Below are 21,808 nucleotides of genomic sequence, written 5' to 3'. Positions count from 1 at the left end.
CTCTGTTATTATAGTTTAATGAACATTTTGTAAATATTTTATACTATAATGACAATAAACATATTTGTTGATCCTAATTTTTTTAATTTCATTCTCAAAAGAGTGAAAAAAAGGAAACAACTTTTTAAATAAATAAACCACTTTATTGAAGCATTTCTAAGCTTATTTTAACAATATCTATTTAATAATATTTCTATAAAGAGCTTCAAAATGATGGCAAATAGAATTCATAAATGTCACAAACATGAACATAAATAACAAACATTGAACCGTTTATGACGTGATGAGACATGTATCGCGGTCGACAGTGTCAAGTAGAGTGTGTCTAAGCTCTGCAGAGTGTGGCACTGCCATTATGAACTTCGTATTTTCATATCATCGGGTGACAAGCAAAAGTCACTAAGTACTATCAAAAAATTAAAGTAACAATGCACTTTATTACACTTGTAACACGGTATATTGTCCAATAATTTCAATGGTGTTAGTGACTTTTGCTTGTCACCCGACGATATGCGCTTATAAACTTTAACCAACTTATGTTCAATTTATCATTTTTTTCTAAGCAACACAAATGTCCATATGACGGATAGGAACAAACGATTATCAATGGCTTGTTAGAGTTGACAGACGTTGAATAACGCCATTATAAATTTGAAAGATGGTGGTACTGCCACACTTTTTCACTGCAGTCTGCATGTTAATAGCATGATCTGACTCTAGTGTCCGCCACGCCTAGAATCACTAAATAGTAGTCAGTGTAATGTAATACCGTTGGGTGCACAACTACCAGGTTCGATATTTTTTCAAGTATTTACACAAAAGTAACAGGGTTGATGTTTTTTGGACGCTAACAAAAAAATTAATTAAACTAATTTAAAATTAAATACAACCTATAATGAGTACAATAAATTAATAGGAACATGTCCAAAGATGATATCCAATAGATACAACATTCAGAAAATACACGTGACAGAGGTGGCGCCACTATCACTATCTATGTAAATATGTCTTTGTACTTGGTTAAATAAAAATCAACGTTAAGACTTAAAACATAAGTTGAATAGTGGATACTCGTACAATAGAAACAAATTTAACAGATTTGCAAGACCGCAGTGATCACATAAGTGTACCGCGAACAAAGGTTTGTGCGGTACACTAAAAACTACTTGTAGGTTAATATTTTTTATGTGGATTGATATAAGTAAAATAAATATTTAAAATATAAAGTAAGACAACTTTTTTTAAATATATCTATAGAGTTATAATATGAGCGCCACGACCGTCACAATCTTGATCAAAAAGGGGACTTACGGCAGTTATTACAGGGATTTTAAAATATAAGAAGGTATAACCTACTTATCCCCTACATTCTTCACATCTAAAGGATATTACTCTCTGCCTTAAGTCCGCTTTTTAGTTTAACATTCAACTAATACAAGATGCTCACAGATCATTCATGTAAAATAAGTACAATTACATATTTAATATGTATAAATGATACAAGTAACTATGTAGTAATAAATAGCTGAATCATATTTTCTGTTATAAATATAAAATAACATTGCACGATGAGCTCGTGCCACGAGCACACGAATTCGTTTATTTTATATTCAGATTTTAAATTATTATTTTTATGTCGGACTATGAACGAGATAGAGAAACGCTCGATTTAAATGTTAATTTTTAATACTTGCTTTTATTTAAAAAATCTGGTACACATTGTCCACATTAGGTGTGTGCATATAAAAGAAATCCTAGATATAATCTCTTAGGACTTAACATACCTAGCTTTCTCTTCGTAAACTTTAAATACCTATACATATATAGTTTTGGTACTGCTATGTAGGTATTGGAAACTCTAAGATTTTTAAGCTATTAGATAGGTAGGTACAAAGACAACAGGCATGATTGCTGTAAAATGAACTTCGTTTCTAAAATAGCACATTTTCGAAAGCAAATATCATCAAAATAAATAGGCAGTAGGTACAAAGAGCGACACTCTTAACTGTCCAGCGGCGGACCTTATGCCTTTTGTAATAAGGTTTACGAACTGTCAGTTAACAGTGTCGGCGATGGTACTATTGTTTTCTCTCTAGCACACCGGTAATTAATTTTATTAATGTGGTATGTTGGGAACGAAAGACACTGAACACATCAATCAATGGGCTAACTAAATGCATGCGAACTATCACAGTCAGTCTGGCTAATTTATGAAATTTTTGTGAACATACGCTCGAGCGATTCGCAGGACTCATAGTCTGTCAAATAAACAGACAACCTTTAGTTCTGGTTTACTTTCGAATTTATGAGTTTGGTCACAGCGCCAAGTAGCCAACCAGGCAGGGCGGCCACCAAAACTCTCATAATGAAAGCGGAATGTTTTGAGCGTTTACATTAAGCAAGTTCTGAAAACATACCTACCTATTGCAAATTGTAAATTTCAAATTAAGTAAAATATTGCCAAGCTAGTTGTTTAAAATTCAGTTATATTTGTGGCAGCAGAACAAGAGAAATAAACATTATGGATGTGAACGGACAATAAGGCTCGGAACTCCATTCCTCTTTATCCCAGCTGAACATGATTTCATTACATAAGTATGCGCCTGTTTATTTGTGGGCGCTAAATTTAATGTAATTTCGTTTCCCTTTAACGATAAAATTAAGTTTGAACAAAAGTATCATTTTAATAACGAAAATCGTGTTTATCTGGTCGGTTTCTATATAGAAAAATAAATAAGTAAACTTGAGACAATTAAGTAACAGGCGATAAGGAACTTCATACGCTTTTACTGACATCTGTCAACATCATACGTACGTAGGGGAAACATCCAAAATGATTCCTGGGCTTGACTTTATAGTCTTAAATTATTTCAGATCATTTATAAAAATCACTAAAAGTGTTATTGATCCAATACATTTTACTATTCCTTGTATATTTCGAAATTAACAACTATTATTATCACAAAGTCGAGCCCAGAACCGATGCCATCTAAAGCACTTGAAAACTGACCATTAGTCAACCTTCAGGTAAATTAATTGGAAAAATTAAAAAATATAGGTCTGAAACGGTGTTTTTCTCAACTTGACCAATGACAGCTTGACAAAGGGACGTTTTGAATATCGTCGCCGGCGTAAGGTCGCCGATTGAAACTCATAATTCTCATAAAGTTACACTTTATAAAATGCGCCCAGGGTGATAAAAGCTTAAAAAATTTCAAAAAATTTACCAATTGTAATAAACGTACGTGGTAGTCAATTACATCTCAATCCCTTGATACTAAGGTAATAAACTAATAACGCTAAGCATGAAGAATTTAGGACATTAACCCGCCTGCTCACATCTCTATTGCACGCGCGTATTGTAGCGTAGCGTAATATAGCGGCCGTGTACCGGCGGTCAATGCCTGCAATGACTGTGCGAGCGGAAAAGCAATAAATTTATGCGCGTGCGATAAAGATAATAAATGGCGAGTCAATGTACCAAAATCTTCATGCTTAGCCTCCATACTTTAAAACCCAGTGTTATATTGACTAGTGGTCAGTTAACTCATAGGAAACTAGACCTTATTTAGCATGCGGTTGCGACTAGAGTGGCTCGCGCTCTCGCGGGCGCGGGCAGCACGTCAGCTACAGCGGGCAACCGCCTCCCTACGACATACAGGAACATTAGCAAACAAGCAAACAAACAAAACAACATTAAGGAATAAGGCCTCAAAACTTTTAATCGAATGTAGTGTACCCAATGAAGAAAATCATTGGGATAAGATTTGTTTTCTAAATAACCTTATGAAGTTAACAGCCAGGCTAGCACGTGATTGGCGCGACAGTATCTCGTTACTAAAGTGACGGGTAGTTTATCTCGCCGCGATATACTGTCGCGCCAATCATGTGCTTGGCCTATTGGTTACATTTGAATAAAATATTTGAGGCCAAAATGTCAAATAAAGACAGTTGCACAGACGACGGGACTGAGAATCTTGAAGTATTGAACAACTTGGTTTAATAAACTTACTAACTCAACTTCAAAAACAGATGAATGATGCATTGTTAAATATCCCGTAGTACTATGAGGCTGGCGTTAAAATAGGACTGGCTATAAATTACGCATTCCGACTATTCCTAGGTTTCTATTCTAATGGGATCAAACACAATCAATCAGATGATCAGATGGGATCAATCAGTAACAAACAAAGTTATTATATAAATTGTACAAGTAAAAAGAGATAATGAAGTGTTAGGTACCATGCGTATTTCATAGACAAAAATAATCATTAATCATAAACTGACGTCAGCACCTGATTGTGATTTGTTTGCATGGAGATGGACGACTGTGTACCGTGAGTGTCTGAAGTATTGTGAGACGATGGATGACAGGCCTTCCACAGTCCGTGTATAGGTAATACTATGTTATGTGATTTGTTATTTCTGTTCTTCCTGTGTATGTTGTATCTTGTACCTACTTTGTGTTATATTTTAGTTGTAATGAAATATTTTGTAAGCGTTTCTCGGCGCATTGGTATTTTTACTGTAATGCCGTGTAAACATAATTGTGTTAAATAAATAAATAAAGTAATATAGAAGTTGAAAATAAATAAAGGGTAAGTAGGTATAGGTAATGTGTAATGAAAACGCAAACAAACGGACAACACTCACAGAAATGTCTCTTTTTCATCTCGACGGCGAAAATAACGAAGATATCTTTGTCTCATTATCCTGCCGCTGTACAATTTCTGTGAATGAATCCAGTTATTTAGAAAAATATGTGTACTAACTACACCCTTAACTGACTACGGTCGAACCTTAGGTAACCCTGTACCAGGCGTAGTCAACCACATACGCGCCAATACAATTTCAAATTTAGCATTCCAATGTTTAAATTAGGTTGCACTTTCGGGAGATGTGCATGAGTCTTCAAATGAATCATCAAAGCTGGATTAATAAGAATATATTTGAATTATTTGAGAACCTTTTAAAGATTGGTGCGGCTTGGAAGCTTGGAACAGGGTTAAAGTCAATGTGGGGAAGACAGCCTATTCTAACATAACCTACTCCGTCCCTCCTCCTTCCGTTTAGACCAGCATTTCCCAAACACTTGTGGGTCGCTACTTCGCGAGCGCATATTGAGTGGGCCCTGAAGCTACTAGGAAATCTGAGGGTTACCAATAATATTTTATGCCCCCTTTTTAAGACAGTCAAGAGGTGGGTCCCGAAGTTGGCAGTTTTTGTTAGCTGGGGGAGCCCTGTCAACTTTGGGAACCACTGGTTTAGACTGTGTTTGAGCGACGTACGGATTCAAATACGAGAGATGTTGCTTTTAGACCGTCTTCCCAACCAACATGTTAAATGCATAATGTCTCCCCCACACTGACACTTATATCTTTGCAACGAGGTCAGCAGTGCGGACGATGCATGGTATTGGCTTCGGAACATAAATGCGTACTGAAGCCAGGCGTCGAGGTTATTGACGTGACAATGACCGGATAAAGCGCCCCTCTCTTTATATTATATGGAGCGTTTACCTATATGGAGAGATGTTCCGATAACCACATCATACCAAGACTTTAATGAAATATTTGAAACCAAAAGCTACAACTAATAACAAATGCGATCGAAATTGAAAACACATTAGATATGTTGGTATCTACTTAATACGTTTTATGATTATGACCCACTCATAAGATATATTTTGTGGGAGATTTGGATTATATTAAGTAAATAATTAAATATGTATAATGGTTAGGAAGCATACTTACGAGTAACGCCTCTTATTTTTAAGGATAATGCATAACATTTACTTACATACTTATTAAAAAAAACATGCAGTAATAATATAAACGTTGATATAAATAAATAGTAAAGTTATAAATATAATATTATTGCGTTGCGTACACAATTGTTAAATATTATCTTGTGTAAGCAAGTACTAGAGCTTTACCTACGTAAAAGATCTCGCAAAACAAACAATATATTTTGAAGTACAATTACCACTAAGTTATACAATAATTTGGCTAACTGCTATAATATAGTGGCTATCTATAGGTATCAAATCATTTTTGTGCCACGGTAGGACTAGTCTTAAATTGTATAAAAACTATCACAGAGGGGTTTCGGAGACTATAAACAATTAAATGTATATATTTTTCTAAAAATTCTCTCTTTAATTGAAAGATGCTTATGAAGAGACTTGCCAATATCGCTAAAACACACTATTCTTTTACTATTTATGTTATGATGTTTTATTTATTTATTTTTCTTCTTAGGCTAGGTCATTTATAACATGAATATAAAAGTAAAATACAAAAACACATAAAAAACAACAATAAGTATAAACACATTATAAAAAACCTAACCTAGGGTGCCGCCAGCAGCGGGGCAGGGCCCAAGCTGCCGGTGGTCAGGGCCGCAGAGAGAGGAACCGGCGGACTACCCGCGCCGTGTCCAAGATCACCGCCTTCTGCATCTGACCCTTGATCCAACCACCTAGCGATGGTGATTGGATCATGATTTATGATGTTTTTATTGTTATCTTTTTGCGGAGACACTAAGGTCGATATTTTAACACAATAACACACAGCATTTATTGATTGCCTTCTGGCGTTAAGTCTGTCTTGTGTACAAACAGCAAAACGTCTAACTGTACATCGGTGGACCTTATTACAAAAGGCATAAGGTCCACCGATGTACAGTTAACAGTGTGGGCGATGGTACACTTTTAAAATTAAAGTAAAATAAAGTCGGCGACCTTTACAATTTTCTCTGATGAGCACGTAGGTATATGGCTCGCAAAACCGAACTTATGCACCGCACTGTCCAAATGCGCCTTCAACAGAAGTCTCGACCTGAGCCGTCCTACGCATACATATATTATGTATATCGACCAACGGCAAATAAAATTGTACACAGTGCGATATTGACAAGTATCTTTGTAATGAAGAGACAGCATCCGAAGTTTGAGCGATAATTTGGCTAATTTTATCTTTTTTGTACTACGACATACGTTCTATATATTAACCATAGGAGACTTGGGAATATAATAGTTGTCTTATATTACATACAAGCGTTCGTAAGGTTTTTTGCAGGCGTATGTAACTCGTGTCTTGAGATAGTTTATTTAAGCTACGACGCATTAAAGTACGAATTAATTGTGGTAATATGACGTATTAACAGTATTCATACAGTAAAGTTACTATCCTATCCTAATGCAATATATCTTGTTTCGCAGTAAAATACTGCAAGATTTTTATTCCTATAGTATCATTTATTATGTATACACATTTATTCAAAATACATTTAACTATTCTAATATAGAAATTAAGTTTGGCATTACGACAATTAGCTGCTGGATTTGATTTTTTCAGGACTTGTACGGAATTATTATCGATTTTTTAGGAAAGTTGAGTAGGTATATTACGAGTATAAATATATTAATACATACTACATGCATATTACATATTTATCTTCTAGTTTGGGTTAGCCCTAGCTCTATAGATACTTGGAGACATCGAGTAGGTGGGTACAATTTACTATAGTCTATCTATAGTATACATAAATTACTATTTTAATTGGTAAGTACTTAACTAATTTATATCGTGTATTAACTAACATCAATTCGTATTATTTTATTATTTAATAATTAAGTAAGTACCGTGGTATCCACATTGCCCTCACTTACCCGTCTCCTATAATACCCTTAATTTTTATATTTACCTAGTTATAAGTTTGTAAATTTCTGTATCTATTTCCATTAATTAGTCGAATAAACAGTAAGTACCTACTTAATAAGGTACTTTATTGATTTCTATGGAAGCGTTCTATTTTGGGATAGTTATTAATTATTATTAATTTTATTCGCAGTTGCGTGAAAATTACAGGGAATAAATTTGACACACCGATGGATTGGTATGTAGATACCAAGATACATTTGGTACAATAATTATGTATAGTTTTCGATGAAAAATTACAGCACAAAATCTAAAGTTAACTATTTTTATCAGGTAATAATGTCGTTAAAGCTGAATATTACGTTTGGTTTTAATAATTATAATACTGACTCATAGTCGTTTTACGAGTTATTTATTAGACCTACAGGGCAATATAGACAGTTGACAACCAGAAAAACATAACAAAACGGGTATTGTCAGGATATATCATTATTTTTCATAAAATTTGGAATTACATAGTTGATATTATTTTTTAGCCGAGCTTTGGTTGCCAACGATTGTATTTATATAGGTCTATGCCAGAAATTCACTTCGTGATTTATCATCGCGTCATATGACTGCATCTCTTGTCATATTACGAAAAGAAAAGACAAATATTAGTCCAAATACAGCCAGGTGTTTTAAACAATAGCCTCAGTATCGCTTATTACATGAATCCCATGCTTCGTCAAAATGAGCCTAACGATATCATTGCAACTGCGCGTCTTATAATTCCTGCTCTCCTTCTCTTTCAACTTAATACTCTTCATTTTGTCACACAACTTACTCACCTCCGACTTACTCTTCTTTATATCGGGTTTATTTAATTTACGAATCGTTGAAGTACATCTTTTTTTCGGTTCCACTTTAAGCGTGGTATCCACATTGCCCTCACTTACCCGTCTCCTATAAAGTTCATACTCGCACTCGTCTTTGGCTAAATAGCTGTCGAGAGAGTTGTAAGTTTCGCTTACCTCGCTGACAATTTTGACAGCTTTCCCCGGCACGTAGTTGACAGGGACCTTGTCAACGTAAGCTTGCCGCGGTCTGTCAACTATGGGACTGATGGAATCCGTCATAGTTGGCATCAGGTAGTTGGATTTCTTTCTTTTGACAGTGATAGTTTGGTCGGTGATGGTGGGCTTGTCCCGGATGGAGATGAGGATGTTCTTGAAGCTGGTCTCGTCCGGGGACGCCATGGGAACGTCTTGTGGAGATTTCCTGAGATTGTTGAGATGGTACTCACTGTATCCAGGGTGGCATGCGAAGAGGGCACGGTTAGTTATTTGTCACTGGATAATATTGATAAGGTTAGTTGTTTATATTACAAGTTTGAATGCATATTAAAGTTGCTTAAATTCAAAACCAGTACCATTTTATTGAAAAATAAAAAAACATAAAATAAATTTGAGGTCGACCATATTTTGAGAAATCCAGCAATTTTAGTACGATTGAATTTGCTTAAGAAGAGTTCAAAGTTTGCGTGTTATTTATGTTTTTTTTTATGTTAAATATCGTCAAAATTTATTTAAATGGGGTTGGCCGGTCAAAGTATTTATCAGATGGCGCCATCATAGCTTGCCCTGTCCATCCCTAGAATTGTGTCAAATTTTTGTTTTTTTTAATGCCCTGGATGCCAGTTCTTTAAGCCAAATCTCATAGAAAAAGGGGCAAGCTATGATGGCGCCATCTATGCAAACCTTTGACAGTTGCCAACCCCATTGTAACAAAATTTAACCAGAATAATTATGACACAAACAAAAGGCACCTGTAAAACTAGATGCCCTCACGACTCACGCAAACTAACATCGAGTCGAACTCGTAATGGGTCACTCGAGTGAGAGACGGGAGCAATTAACACGTGTAACTGACGAGAGTGACCGGCAACTTGTACGTGTGAAACGCACGCGGGTGGGTCGCGGTAGTGACCGGCAAGGTGCGCGTGTGTACTCACTTGAGCGTGGCGCCGTAGAGGCGGTGCTGGCGGATGTAGGCGAGCACGGCGTCGTCCGTCAGGTACTTGGCGCTCTCGCGCCGCCGCACGAGGCGCCGGATCACGGTCGAGCTCACCTCGTTGGCTATGTAGTTCGTCACCAGGGTTATGTTTCTCTGAAAAAAAAAACACATAAAAATAAATTTAAAAGTGGAAAAATTACTGTCTCGAGTGCGACTCGAGCTCTCGGCCTCTGGATTCCAAGCTTAATAGCATCGTTCGCACGTTTCTGCTTGGTAAAAATTAAATACGTAGAAATAATGCTCATATTCACGCCGCTTAAGATGTTGACGTCAACTTTATCCAGGCTTTCTCTGGGCCTACTCTCTATTCTTGATGCGCTATGAGCACTTATTTATTATTATTAGCAGGTGTGATCACTCACCCGATACTTGTACAGCATGTCGGAGTCGAACACGAACTTGTCCGGTTGGCTGCCGGCGCGGCTCACGACCACCAGCCCGTGCCGGCCCACTATCGTCTCCAGCTGTAATCAACACAGACAGGCTGGAATTCTACAACTGGGGATTTCGAGTTAAACCATGAATACCGTGAAACTTTTCTCGAGGAATTACCTTCCGTTAATTTTTGATTTTTGAACGCTCCGGCTGTGGATATATAGGTCATAGGTATACGGGCCACGGCAAGTCTCTATTACAAAGCCGTAATAAGCCGCGCTGCTTCGGCCAAGGCACGTCTACCGCGCTTGGCCGTTTGCCGCGTGAGGATATTGCCTCGCAAGGCTGCTCGTTACACATTCCCACATTTTTTTAACCATCTTGTTTTTGTTGTGTTTGTACATATGGTAGATACAACCCACGTGCATAAAAACACGCTAAGATAATTCAAAATTGAAACGAAAGTTAAACTTACATCATCCATCCGCACCACGGCACCACAAAGTAGTAACCTAACCGTGAAGGTTTCATCCTGGTTGCCGTTGAGTTTAGTCATGAGGTTGTCAAAGCCAACTTACATCGTCATCAGACCACAAGCCGGGCGTAGCGAAGGACTCCAACAGGTCCGCGCCACACAGTAGTTTAACCGTGACGGTTTCATCCTGGTTGCCGTTGAGTTTAGTCATCAGGTTGTCAAAGTCAACTTACATCGTCATCAGACCACAAGCCGGGCGTAGCGAAGGACTCCAACAGGTCCGCGCCACACAGTAACTTAACCGTGACGGTTTCATCCTGGTTGCCGTTGAGTTTGGTCACGAGGTTGTCGGGCTCGTCCAGACTGTTGACGTTGAGCATGTCGTCGGGGAGCCACGAGGGGGCGTCGCAGCTGTTCGAGGCCAGGTGCTGGTTGATCGTGTCCTGTAACGTAGACACACAATAGAGTGACAGTATAGAAAGATAAATAAAAAATAAAATAAATAAATAAAAACAGAACACTTTTTTTTCCTTCGGTTTGTATTTGTAGTCAACTAATTAAATCTGAAATCAAATTGACCTTGACCGTGCCTACTCCGCCGCATTGTGTCATAACTCCTGACGTGACTACTGTGATCATTGCCATTTCCAGTCAAGTATGTCCAAATACTCCAGATGCCGGAAACAAAAGGGAATGTAATTATTTGTACCACAAGAACAGCAAAACTACAGGTAACGGCAACGCTCTTATGGACGTTGGTGCATATCTCATTTACGTTGTACGTCAGTTGTACGTACGTAACGTACAGTACTCTAATACGTGTTGTGACCGTCGTCGTGATCGTCGCAAAGTGATGGGTGACCGTAACCCGCCACCGTGCCCACCTACAATTACCGTGCACGACCACCCCCAGCCGGTTATCTGCGCGGCGCGCAGTTATCGTGACATACCGCTACTCATGCACTGTTAGTGCTTGAAAATGGAGACCTAGGCTCTCCGAAACATGTCGCACAAATAACTAAAAATACATGAGTTAATCCGTAAAATACTATAATTAACTTAGACCTCAGAAATATACCTGGTGGTGTTGTAAGGAGACCCTCGTGCGCGTCCAGCCTTCCTGCTGCGTCTCCCACTCGGACACCTTGATCCACGCGGACGATCGCAGCGCCAGCTTTAACATGGATATCCTGCAAATATCATACATACATTCATTCGCGAGTTCCTTTCGCTCGGACTTTTTTTTTAACCTACGTATTTTAAAAGGAGCCTTTATCAAACGGGACATGTCGGCTCCGTTGGGCCTCTACATTACCTACATCACACACACATTACATTACATTATCTAGTTTCAATAAATGTTATACTAGTTATCAAAAAAATGGTACACTAATTTTGCAGTTTTAGATAGGGGTTCCGCCAAAATCGACTGAAAAACCCCAACATCCATTTCTTTATAGCCCCCAGCTTCAAATAATTGTGCCCTCTTGTCTCGAGTCCGGACTTGTCTTTACAATGTATTACCGCAAGCGAGACGCACGGGTGAATGATAACTGACATCACTCAGATATTGTTTTGATGTCAGATGCACGTTGGAATTGGCCTCTTAAGGCTTCGTCACACAGGCGCGTTTTCCGGGCGGGGCGCGCCGCTATTACATATAAAACGCTCACGCCTCGCCCGGAAGACGCGCCTGTTTGACGGGAACCTTTAGGTCATAGATAAGTACGTAGTATATAAATTATCAAAACAATGACACGCTTATCTCGCGCCTTGACCCGCGCAACTGCCGATAACTGGTGACATAATTCACATAATCACATAGTTACGAATTATGTCGTCATTTCCACCCCCACCCTCACCCCCACACACTATAACCCAACCCACCCAAAATATTATCTAAGAATTATATTATTCTGAAATAAAGATTACATACATAAAAGGGACTGAATGGCTGACTGGGAAATGACTTGTTATGTTTTTTTTTATGTATTGGACAGTTGAGTTCACAAACTTCTTATTATGCTATTAGTATGTGAAAATACAATCAGATTAGCATATTTTATTGTGATCATTATTAACAAGCAGTTTTCCTGTCACATTTATGTATGATAAATTATGATAAGGCATGTTAAATTAATAGGATAATTATTTTACGTTATTAAGAAATATTGTTTTTTTAACAGTCTTCAATATAATTTATGTAATGGTAGTTAAGTATATGTATAGTTTATTTATATGATTCAAATAAGGTGCATCTATGTCTAGTAAGCCAACATCAACAACATCTATACATATCTACTACCGAAATGTACTTTTGATAGTAGAAGTACGAAATGTAATCTGAAAGGAATCAAGTAATGCATTCCTGTAATGAGGAATCAACATTGATTCCAATTACTAGGAATTGTAATATTAGAAAAACTGATTCCTGATTCCTCAAATGGAATTGTACTTAGTAATTTGGTACTGTAGATTACAAAGTAATCTGGGAATCGGTAATCAGATTACAAAGTAATTTCGAGTAATTGTGGAATCAGGAATCAATTACGAAATGCCCATCTCTGCATACAAGATATATACAGTGGTACTACTAAACGAAATAAATGGGACATATAATGTTATGTAAACAGCTGCCTCATAATAATAGAAAGACAAATATTATTGCATCTCACATTGCTAAACACTAGAACAATGTGTAAACAATGCATTTACTGCAACTAATTAACCTGATAATATTTTCATTTAAATAATATAATACATAGACGGTACTTTTTGAGGTCCAAAAGCAATTGTTTAGTTTTTGAATTTCAAATTGATAAAAGGTAATTAGCCAGTCTAATTAATTAAAATAATAATAATGGTAATTAGGTGTCTGGGAAGACAGTGTGGCGGCGGATCTGCTTCAGCTTCGCGTCAGTAACTGGCAGGAAGTTGCGCAGGATCGGGACAGGTGGCACGCTCTCGTTTCGGAGGCCAAGATTCTCTTTGGATCGCTGAGCCAAAATAGTTAGTTGGGTTAATTAGCTAGTCAATAAAAAGTGAAAATAAAAAGTTTAATATAGGTCTACAAAATGTTGTACACACAGCATCACACGTTCATAAGGATAAATAAAACAATTCTCACAAAGATGTTAATCATCTATCAATCAAGATGTAAATAGACATATTAGTAAGTTCTATCCCTCATGGTGTTTGACTTATGCATAAGAACTGCAGTTTCTGTGAACCACAAACAAAATCAATATTCCAAAATATAAAACTAGGCAATTTGCCAACCCATAAATTTAGTAATAGTGGCACCTGTAACTCATAGTTAATATAGGGTTACAACATTAGACTTGTCTCTGAAATTTCTTCACCTATTATATTATAAAAATCAATAACTTAGGAAGATAATGAGGTTTAAGCAAGGATGTGCATTATGGATAGCGGCCCAAATCAAGCAATTATCTGACTAAGGAACCTCTCCCTCTACTTAAGTCAATAAATAATTCAATTACTAAGGACACAACCATGTTTGCTAAGCTCATCGTTGGCAAAAACATGTTTACCTTCCTTCAGAAAGTTCCTCCGTCTCAAACTAGAATAAAGGCCTCACCTATGGTGTGCGGCCACCAAGTCCTTCTTGCCATATTTATCATGCACGGGAGACACTATCCCGCCGACCACGGTGCCCAAACCCAGCGTGTGGATGTAATCTCTGGCGATCTCTGAAACATCACAATACCATTGAAACTACTTAATAAACTCACCTTTATACGTCACACAAACACGTACGGCCACAAACATATAATTAACATGATATGACCGTCACACTTTAAACACCTAGGTCGCGTTTTCTTGTAAGAAATAGGAAAATTTTCTACGCAATAACAACTTACCAAACATTCGCAAATGCATGTATGTTGGTGGGCTGAAGCTGCCACAAGCCATTAAAACTATCTTCCCTTGGGACATTTTGATAAAAATTATAGTCACAATTCAATAATACTGTAATTATCTTGATTGTATCATCACTCCAAAATCACAACAAAAATGATCAATCGATTGATTTTTGTGGCAATACGATCAAATAGGAAAGTAACTCGTGTAGTTTGCGCATGTAAGCCGAAGCACCAGACATGTGGTCATCTTAATTTAGCAGGATGCTCTCAGCTGTCAAACATTTTCTTAAAAAAATGACAGTGACCATATGGTGGCGGAAATGATTGACTATCAGCCAAATCAAAACGTAAATAAAATTTCAGTAAAAATAAACCATATTTTGAAATCGTAGCGTATCGTCAATACAGTTCATAAATGTTTTTACAACATTTTTTGTAATCAAAGTATCATCTTTTCATAACATTTGACATTTGACCTAGTGTTGTAACAGTACGTAAATCGGAACACAGAACGTATAACCCAGCTAAATTAACTGCATCACATTTTCAACAAAAATGCTTTAGGTAAGGCTATTTCCTACATTACTTTCATAACACTTAGGCCTGCTGTCTCGTGGAAATGTTTTCCTTTTGAAAGACAATTTTCATTTTAATCATCAAACAGAGGTGTCTTGTTTTATCTCATGCGATGCTATAACAGTTTACTTTGCCGGCAGACAGAGATAAGCGGCGAGTGCATTCATTTCGGGTGACCTTTCTCTCATAAATTGTTCACTCGAGGTTATTTTCTTGTGGTTTTCTAAAACAAACATGAGATTAACGTTGCGATTATTTTCTTCCGTTGTTCAAAAAAGACCATTTTTCGTTTCTACACCGATCTTCTATGTCAACGCCGGTAAGTTATATCATTAAGGCTCTTTTGCTAACTTTTTCCTGGCTGATCTGTGAATTATTTTAAGCTATAGCTCCAATCCTATTTTGAGTTCATAGTCAATTTGGCGTCGCAATCCCTGCTAGATATTAATAAGTTAATCATGATACAAATACAACTATTACGAACTACCTACCTATTAAAATTATTTCATAATAGCTGTGCCTGTGTCTATATACATTTCTAGCCCAGTCCTGGTTGTAATAAGTGAATTACTTCTTGCAGCCCCTCACCTAGGGCACCTGTACTCTGCGGTGGTGGCGGACGCCATACAAAGGTTCGAGAAGCTCATAGACCCCAACTGCAATGTCTTATTTAGCACAGGTAATATAAGTTACATTTTGTTAAAAAGGTTGTTGTATGATATTAGGAGCCACTGCCAACATGACCCTTGACAAAACCAACACCTGTTTGCTAGACAGCCCATAGTCATCCATTTTAGTCCTTAGTAACAAACCTCATTTATAAAAAAAGAATTTTTAATAAAATCGGAAAAAGTAAAATGAAAAGGATTTTTGTGTAAATGTATTATATCAAATCAGACAAAATTTTAAGACATAATGTTGCAAGGAGACCAGTAGAGAAGGGATATTTAGCACAACTAATCACAAGTGAGTCATTATCATTTCTGTGTGCACCCTGACCACATAAAAGCTTCACTTAGTTTCTCAATAAGGAAAAATATTAACTGCATCTTTATATAATATGTTTATTGTATAATACAAGAATGTATTATGTTGTGAATGAGTACAGCACATGATAATGTTCAGTTTATGAGTGTTTTATGGCTGCTTTTATAGGTGGTTTAATTTAGACAAATCCACTTGAAATGAGCCGCAGTAGAACCATCACATTACTTGCAGTTTACCTGTTATCTTTATAGCAGGTTGTAAAAATTATGGGATGACTCAATGTTGCCTATCTGCTACACTATTGTTTTACTTTTCGGTTTCAAATATGAAATATGACCACATTTTATTAAAATACAAATATTCTATACAAGCTTTTGCCCACAAGTTTGTCTATTAGATAAAGATAAAGATAAAAAATAGTTTATTCAAGTAGGCATATTACAATGCGCTTATGAACGTCAAATAAACCTTTACCGGCTCCAACCGTACACCTCTGCCCCGAGAAGATTTAAATCCCCCCTCAATTGGAGGAGGGTATCCCAATATGGGACCGGCAACAAACTCGGCGGGACACATCTTTTCAAAACATTATTACATCTTATAATTAACATGCATTACGAGTAATTAATACAATTTAAATTACTATAGAATTCATGCAATTATACTCAGTGAGTACATAACTTTATAGAATTTGATATAAAAAATAAACATATATGCACATGAAATCACAAATACGTAGCTCTTTCAGAAAACAAATCAAATCTTACAAAAGGAAAAGAAAATAAAATCAATAAAAGAAATGAGAATACATATTATATGAATCTAACTGATTGTTATGAGATGCTTTCATACAATTTGATGTGCTTTCTTACCTGAGCTGAGTCACCTTTAACTCTACACATAATACAATGTTTTTAATTGCTACTTGTCGTTATTACAGTTTCTGGTTTGGACCATGCATGTTTGTCTGTCAAGTAGTCCTCGACTCTGTAATAAGCCTTCAACATCAATGACTTTTTTAAGTAATTCTTAAGAGCTGGAAAGGGTAATCTTAAAGCATCCTCAGGTAACTTGTTATAAAAATGAATGCATTGCCCAACGAATGACTTCTGTACTTTACGAACACGAAACTTTCTGATAGCAAGCTTATTTTTATTTCTAGTATTATAGTTATGGACATCAGAATTCTTAGTGAAGGAGTCTAGATTCTTAACAACATAAATAATACTATCATATATGTATTGGGAAGCTACAGTTAAAATATTAATTTCTTTAAAAAGTTCTCTTAATGATTCACGCACCCTTAAATTATATATAGAACGAATGGCTCTCTTTTGTAAGACAAATATAGTCTGTATGTCAGCTGCTTTGCCCCAAACCAGAATACCATATGACATTACACTATGAAAATAACTATAATAAACAAGGCGAGCTGTCTCAACATTAGTCAATTGTCTAATTCTCCTCACAGCGTAAGCGGCCGAACTTAATTTGTTTGCTAGTGTTCTTATATGAGGACTCCATTGTAGATTTTTGTCCAATGTTAAACCAAGAAACAGTGCTTTATCTACCATCTCTAAGCATTCATTATTCAAAAGTATCTTAGTATCGACTGGTTTAACATTCGGCAAAGAAAATCGAATGCATTTAGTTTTCTTAGCATTAAGAAGCAAATTGTTCATAGTAAACCAGTTTAGTACATTAACGAGTGTGCTGTTAATTACACTGTAATCGGTAGATTTACGATCAACCTTAAAAAGTAATGATGTGTCATCAGCAAAAAGAACAATTTCACAAAGATTTTCTACTACACATGGCAAATCATTTATATAAACCAAAAACAGGAATGGACCCAAAATAGAACCTTGTGGCACTCCTAATTGGACTACAGTACCGCTAGACCGGGTTTTGTTTACAACAACTGTTTGTGTTCTGTTGCTAAGGTAAGAAGACATAAAGTTTAGGGCATTTACTGACAGACCATAGTGTTCTAATTTCAAAATGAGCGTTCCATGATCCACACAATCAAATGCTTTAGAAAGATCACAAAATATGCCAATTGCATCACAAGAATTTTCCCAAATATCATAAATATGTTTAATAAGTACCGAAGCAGCATCGGTCGTGGAACGGCCCTTTGTGAAACCAAACTGATTGCTTGTGAGTAAAGTATGTCTGTTGAAGTGACCCAGTAGATCATTTAACATTAACTTTTCAAAAACTTTACTTAGTACAGGAAGTATTGATATTGGACGGTAATTAGCCATATCACTCGAATCACCCGATTTAAAAAGAGGTATGACTTTGCTATATTTCATAAGATCTGGAAAGACTCCTTGTGAAATTGAAATATTATAAATTACGGCTAAGTAAGGCGCTATTACGTCCAAGACATGACTAATGACTCTAACGGATGTTCCCCATAAGTCTTCCGTTTTCTTTAAATTGAGTGACTTGAATGTTTTAACAATAATTGCTGAATCTACTAGACTAAACTCAAAGTTAATATTACATTTCTTAACATTAGCACAAAGTAAGGAATGAGCTCGAGACGAAGATGAATGTAGACATTTCGTGGTATTAATAGCTATTTTAGAAAAATAATCTTCGAATGCCGAGGCAACATCGTTGTTTGACATGGTCTGTTGTTTATCCGAGACAATGTTGACTTGACAATCGCGTGATTTACATTTACCAGCTTCCTTATTTATAATATTCCATGTTGTCTTCACTTTGTTGTCCGACACTTTCAGTTTAGAACTTGTATAGTTTGCTTTGGCTGTTAAACACACTCTCTTGAAGATTTTTGAGTAGTTCCTCACATAGTCCAGGAAATCTGTATTTTTGTTCAGCTCTCTCTCACTATAAAGTTCATAAAGCCTTTTTCTACTTTTATAAATGCCTGCAGTAGCCCATTCACTAAACTTTGTTCTAGTTTTTGACCCACTAATAGTTTTCATACTGAAATTTTGATTAAAATGATAAAGAATTACGTTAAAAACATCTTCATACAAATTATTACAGTTGTAATGTGAAAATGGTAACCTACAAAGACTTTTTTGAATTTCATTTTTGAATAATTCCAAGCGACTACTAGTAATGGGTCTATATGTTATTGTTTGTGGAGTATCACGAATATCGCTTAAGAAAACAGCCCTTTGACCGCTATGATCAGAATAAAAACAGTTAAATATTTGCTTATCTATACATTCACAATTACAAAATATATTATCCAGACATGTTGCACTAGTTATCCCTACCCGAGTAGGTTCAAGAAACAAGTTAAATAAATTGAATGATTTAAACAAACACAGCATTTTAACAGTGTTACTAGAGGACTCGAGCAAGTTAACATTAAAATCTCCACAGACTATAACATGTTTTTGGCCCTTACATACTAATTTCAGCACACTTTCCATTGTAGTTTCAAATGTGCTGAAGTCAGCTGATGGTGGTCTGTAAACACATACAATAATATATTTTTCTAATTCTACACAGGAAATTTCGATAATTCTTTCTATGGAATAATTTACAATATCTTTACGCTCTTTAGATTTCATGCAATTTTTAACAATTATCAGGGAACCACCATGAACAGCAGACTGTCTAGCAAAAAAACTGACTAATTTAAAGTTAACAAAATCAAATAAAAACTGCCCATCTTTCAGCCAATGTTCAGTGATACACATAACTTCAACATTATTATTATCTAAAAATAAACCTATTTCTAATTCTTTGCTGGAAAAACCCTGAATATTCTGGTGAATAATATTCATACTCAGGCGTTTTTCCGCTGTCTTACAATCTAGTTTAAATTTGGCATGGGGTCCTTGACTTTGTCAGCTGACTGAGAATTAGCTATAACACTACTAAATCTATTTGGCTCAATATTATAGGCCAATAAATCCACTAGGTATACAAAATATTTCTTTGGCAGAAATACCTTCCTTGGAGCTAGCATGAAGCGCTCAATGAATTTATTTAAGTCAAAGAAATGGTACTTTTTATTGACAGATATGGCATGGTACATCAAAGAATTGTAGTGTGCTACTTTACTATTATAGTCATAAGACATATTCTCTGCATAAGGCAGTGCACATAAAATGATTTTCCCCACACCAGATTTTTCAATAATACTTAAAGTGGACATCAACTTATCTATGCTAGGCTTATCTACATTAAGGCTATTTCCTAATAAAATTACAAGTGTAGTACTGCTATCATAACATCCCTTTGAAATAAGGTCACACAAGTGAGACAAAGTAATGTTTTGATAACAGTAATTTGAGACTTTCTGCTCTAATCTGTAGCTTAATAATGGGCCCATTCCTAGCCCAATCTGATCTGAAAAAACAACAGTCTTACTGACTGCTCTAGGGGGCTGTGTGACTACTGGTACAGCTGGCCTAGAAGTGTTGAGGGCCACATCGGCTTCAACAACTTTTGCTGGTGGCATTTGGCCACAATTACAAATATTTCCATTAAGTAATGACTTGCATTGCTCCTCTAAATTTTGATTTTCTTGCAGCAATTTATTAAAAGCCTTGATGTGCTCCTCAACTTGTTTTTTGGTGGTTTCATACATGGTGGTTATTACCAGAAGCTCATCTTTTAACCTATTTATATCGGCATGTAACTTCTGGAAATTTGATTCCTTGGTTTCAAGCTCCAAATGACAATTTTGAACCCTATTTTTCATAACCGATAATGCATGTTTTAATTTACTATATTTTTTAATGCATGCCTGGCCTTTGATAAGCTTCTGGGTTCTCCTAATATACCTATTAATCTTGATATACTTTTTTAACTTATTGCTACTATTAAAATATACTAAATATCTACAGTCCTTACTAATTTGAGTTTCACCGCTTGCCAACTCTTGGTACACATTTTGTAGTTCCGAAGCATCATAGTGCTCCCGCTCTCTCCTAAACAAATTAAGTTCATCATTAGCCGCACCCAGTTCCTCTTCCAAATGTGTGATGCGGGTTAAGGCCACTTCATGCGTAGAAGCGCACTGATTGAATGAGTCTACTGCCTCTTGCAAACGGTCCACTTCACCACGGGCATCAGTCAACTGCACATCATTGTCTGCCAGGTCCCGTCTTAAATCTGAGTTTGTGTCGACCAATTTCTTGAACTGTAGTTCGCTCTCCTCCCTATCCTGCAACAACTGCTTGGACAAGGCCCTCGACTCCTGTAGATCTTGTGTAGTAGTCTTAAGTTGCATCTCTAGTTGGCGCGCAGTTGCCTTGCGAGTGTTGGCAGCGCTTTTGATGGTCATTGTCACTTGTCACGAGTTCTGAAAGGTGTAAATAATAAAGGATGAGTACTTATCTCAATAAAATTGAGAGTGGAATTTTGCCAGGACAAGAGAGATGAAAGCTAGAACATATGAACTATGAACGATGTATGCAGTGTGTCAGTAGTGGGCTGTGTCTGTGGCGAATGTGCCTTGTCTCAACTTTTACTTCCACTAGTTCGTCAAGCAAAGAGAAACTGCACTGAGCCAATGTATTTGTGGTTTGACGTTGCTCACGGCTGTACAATGAGCTTTGTACAAATGTAATACTAAGTAATATATGGTATAATATAATAATAACAGTGTGGTAACAGTAAGATAGAACAAAATACTCTCCCGGTTTCAAACACGAAAATCCAACGGCGATCACTCGTTGACAGCTAGGTAGTTTCGCCCCAAAGTACAGTAAATACTCGATGTATCGTTGTCAATTGCACATAAATTATATAACTGATGTTTCTTTACTACTTAAATCTATTAAAGTTCACCA

At 36.4% G+C, this 21,808-nt stretch overlaps 2 protein-coding genes across 2 annotated transcripts in view; one reads left to right on the top strand and one right to left on the bottom strand.

The window, feature by feature from the left end:
- Nucleotides 1-121: 121 nt before the first annotated feature.
- On the bottom strand, nucleotides 122-14,762 carry LOC134675106 (nicotinamide/nicotinic acid mononucleotide adenylyltransferase 3). The gene is given in 10 exon segments (XM_063533268.1): nucleotides 122-3,648; nucleotides 4,654-4,730; nucleotides 8,675-8,945; nucleotides 9,655-9,809; nucleotides 10,079-10,180; nucleotides 10,670-10,793; nucleotides 10,795-11,009; nucleotides 11,645-11,756; nucleotides 14,168-14,279; nucleotides 14,451-14,762. Coding segments are annotated over 10 exon segments (1,269 nt in total). The 5' UTR covers nucleotides 14,527-14,762; the 3' UTR covers nucleotides 122-3,623.
- Nucleotides 14,763-15,036: 274 nt separating this feature from the next.
- Nucleotides 15,037-21,808, top strand: part of LOC134675035 (methionine--tRNA ligase, mitochondrial) — a 30,282-nt gene continuing 23,510 nt past the window's right edge. The window contains exons 1-2 of the mRNA XM_063533182.1: nucleotides 15,037-15,348; nucleotides 15,610-15,708. Coding sequence (XP_063389252.1) covers nucleotides 15,264-15,348; nucleotides 15,610-15,708 — 184 coding nt within the window. The 5' untranslated portion in view covers nucleotides 15,037-15,263. The remainder of the gene's footprint in view (nucleotides 15,349-15,609; nucleotides 15,709-21,808) is intronic.

Source organism: Cydia fagiglandana, chromosome 21, assembly GCF_963556715.1.
Source record: "Cydia fagiglandana chromosome 21, ilCydFagi1.1, whole genome shotgun sequence".
NCBI lineage: Eukaryota > Metazoa > Arthropoda > Insecta > Lepidoptera > Tortricidae > Cydia > Cydia fagiglandana.
Note: the sequence above shows the minus strand (reverse complement) of the source record. Positions and strands in the feature narration are given on the sequence as shown.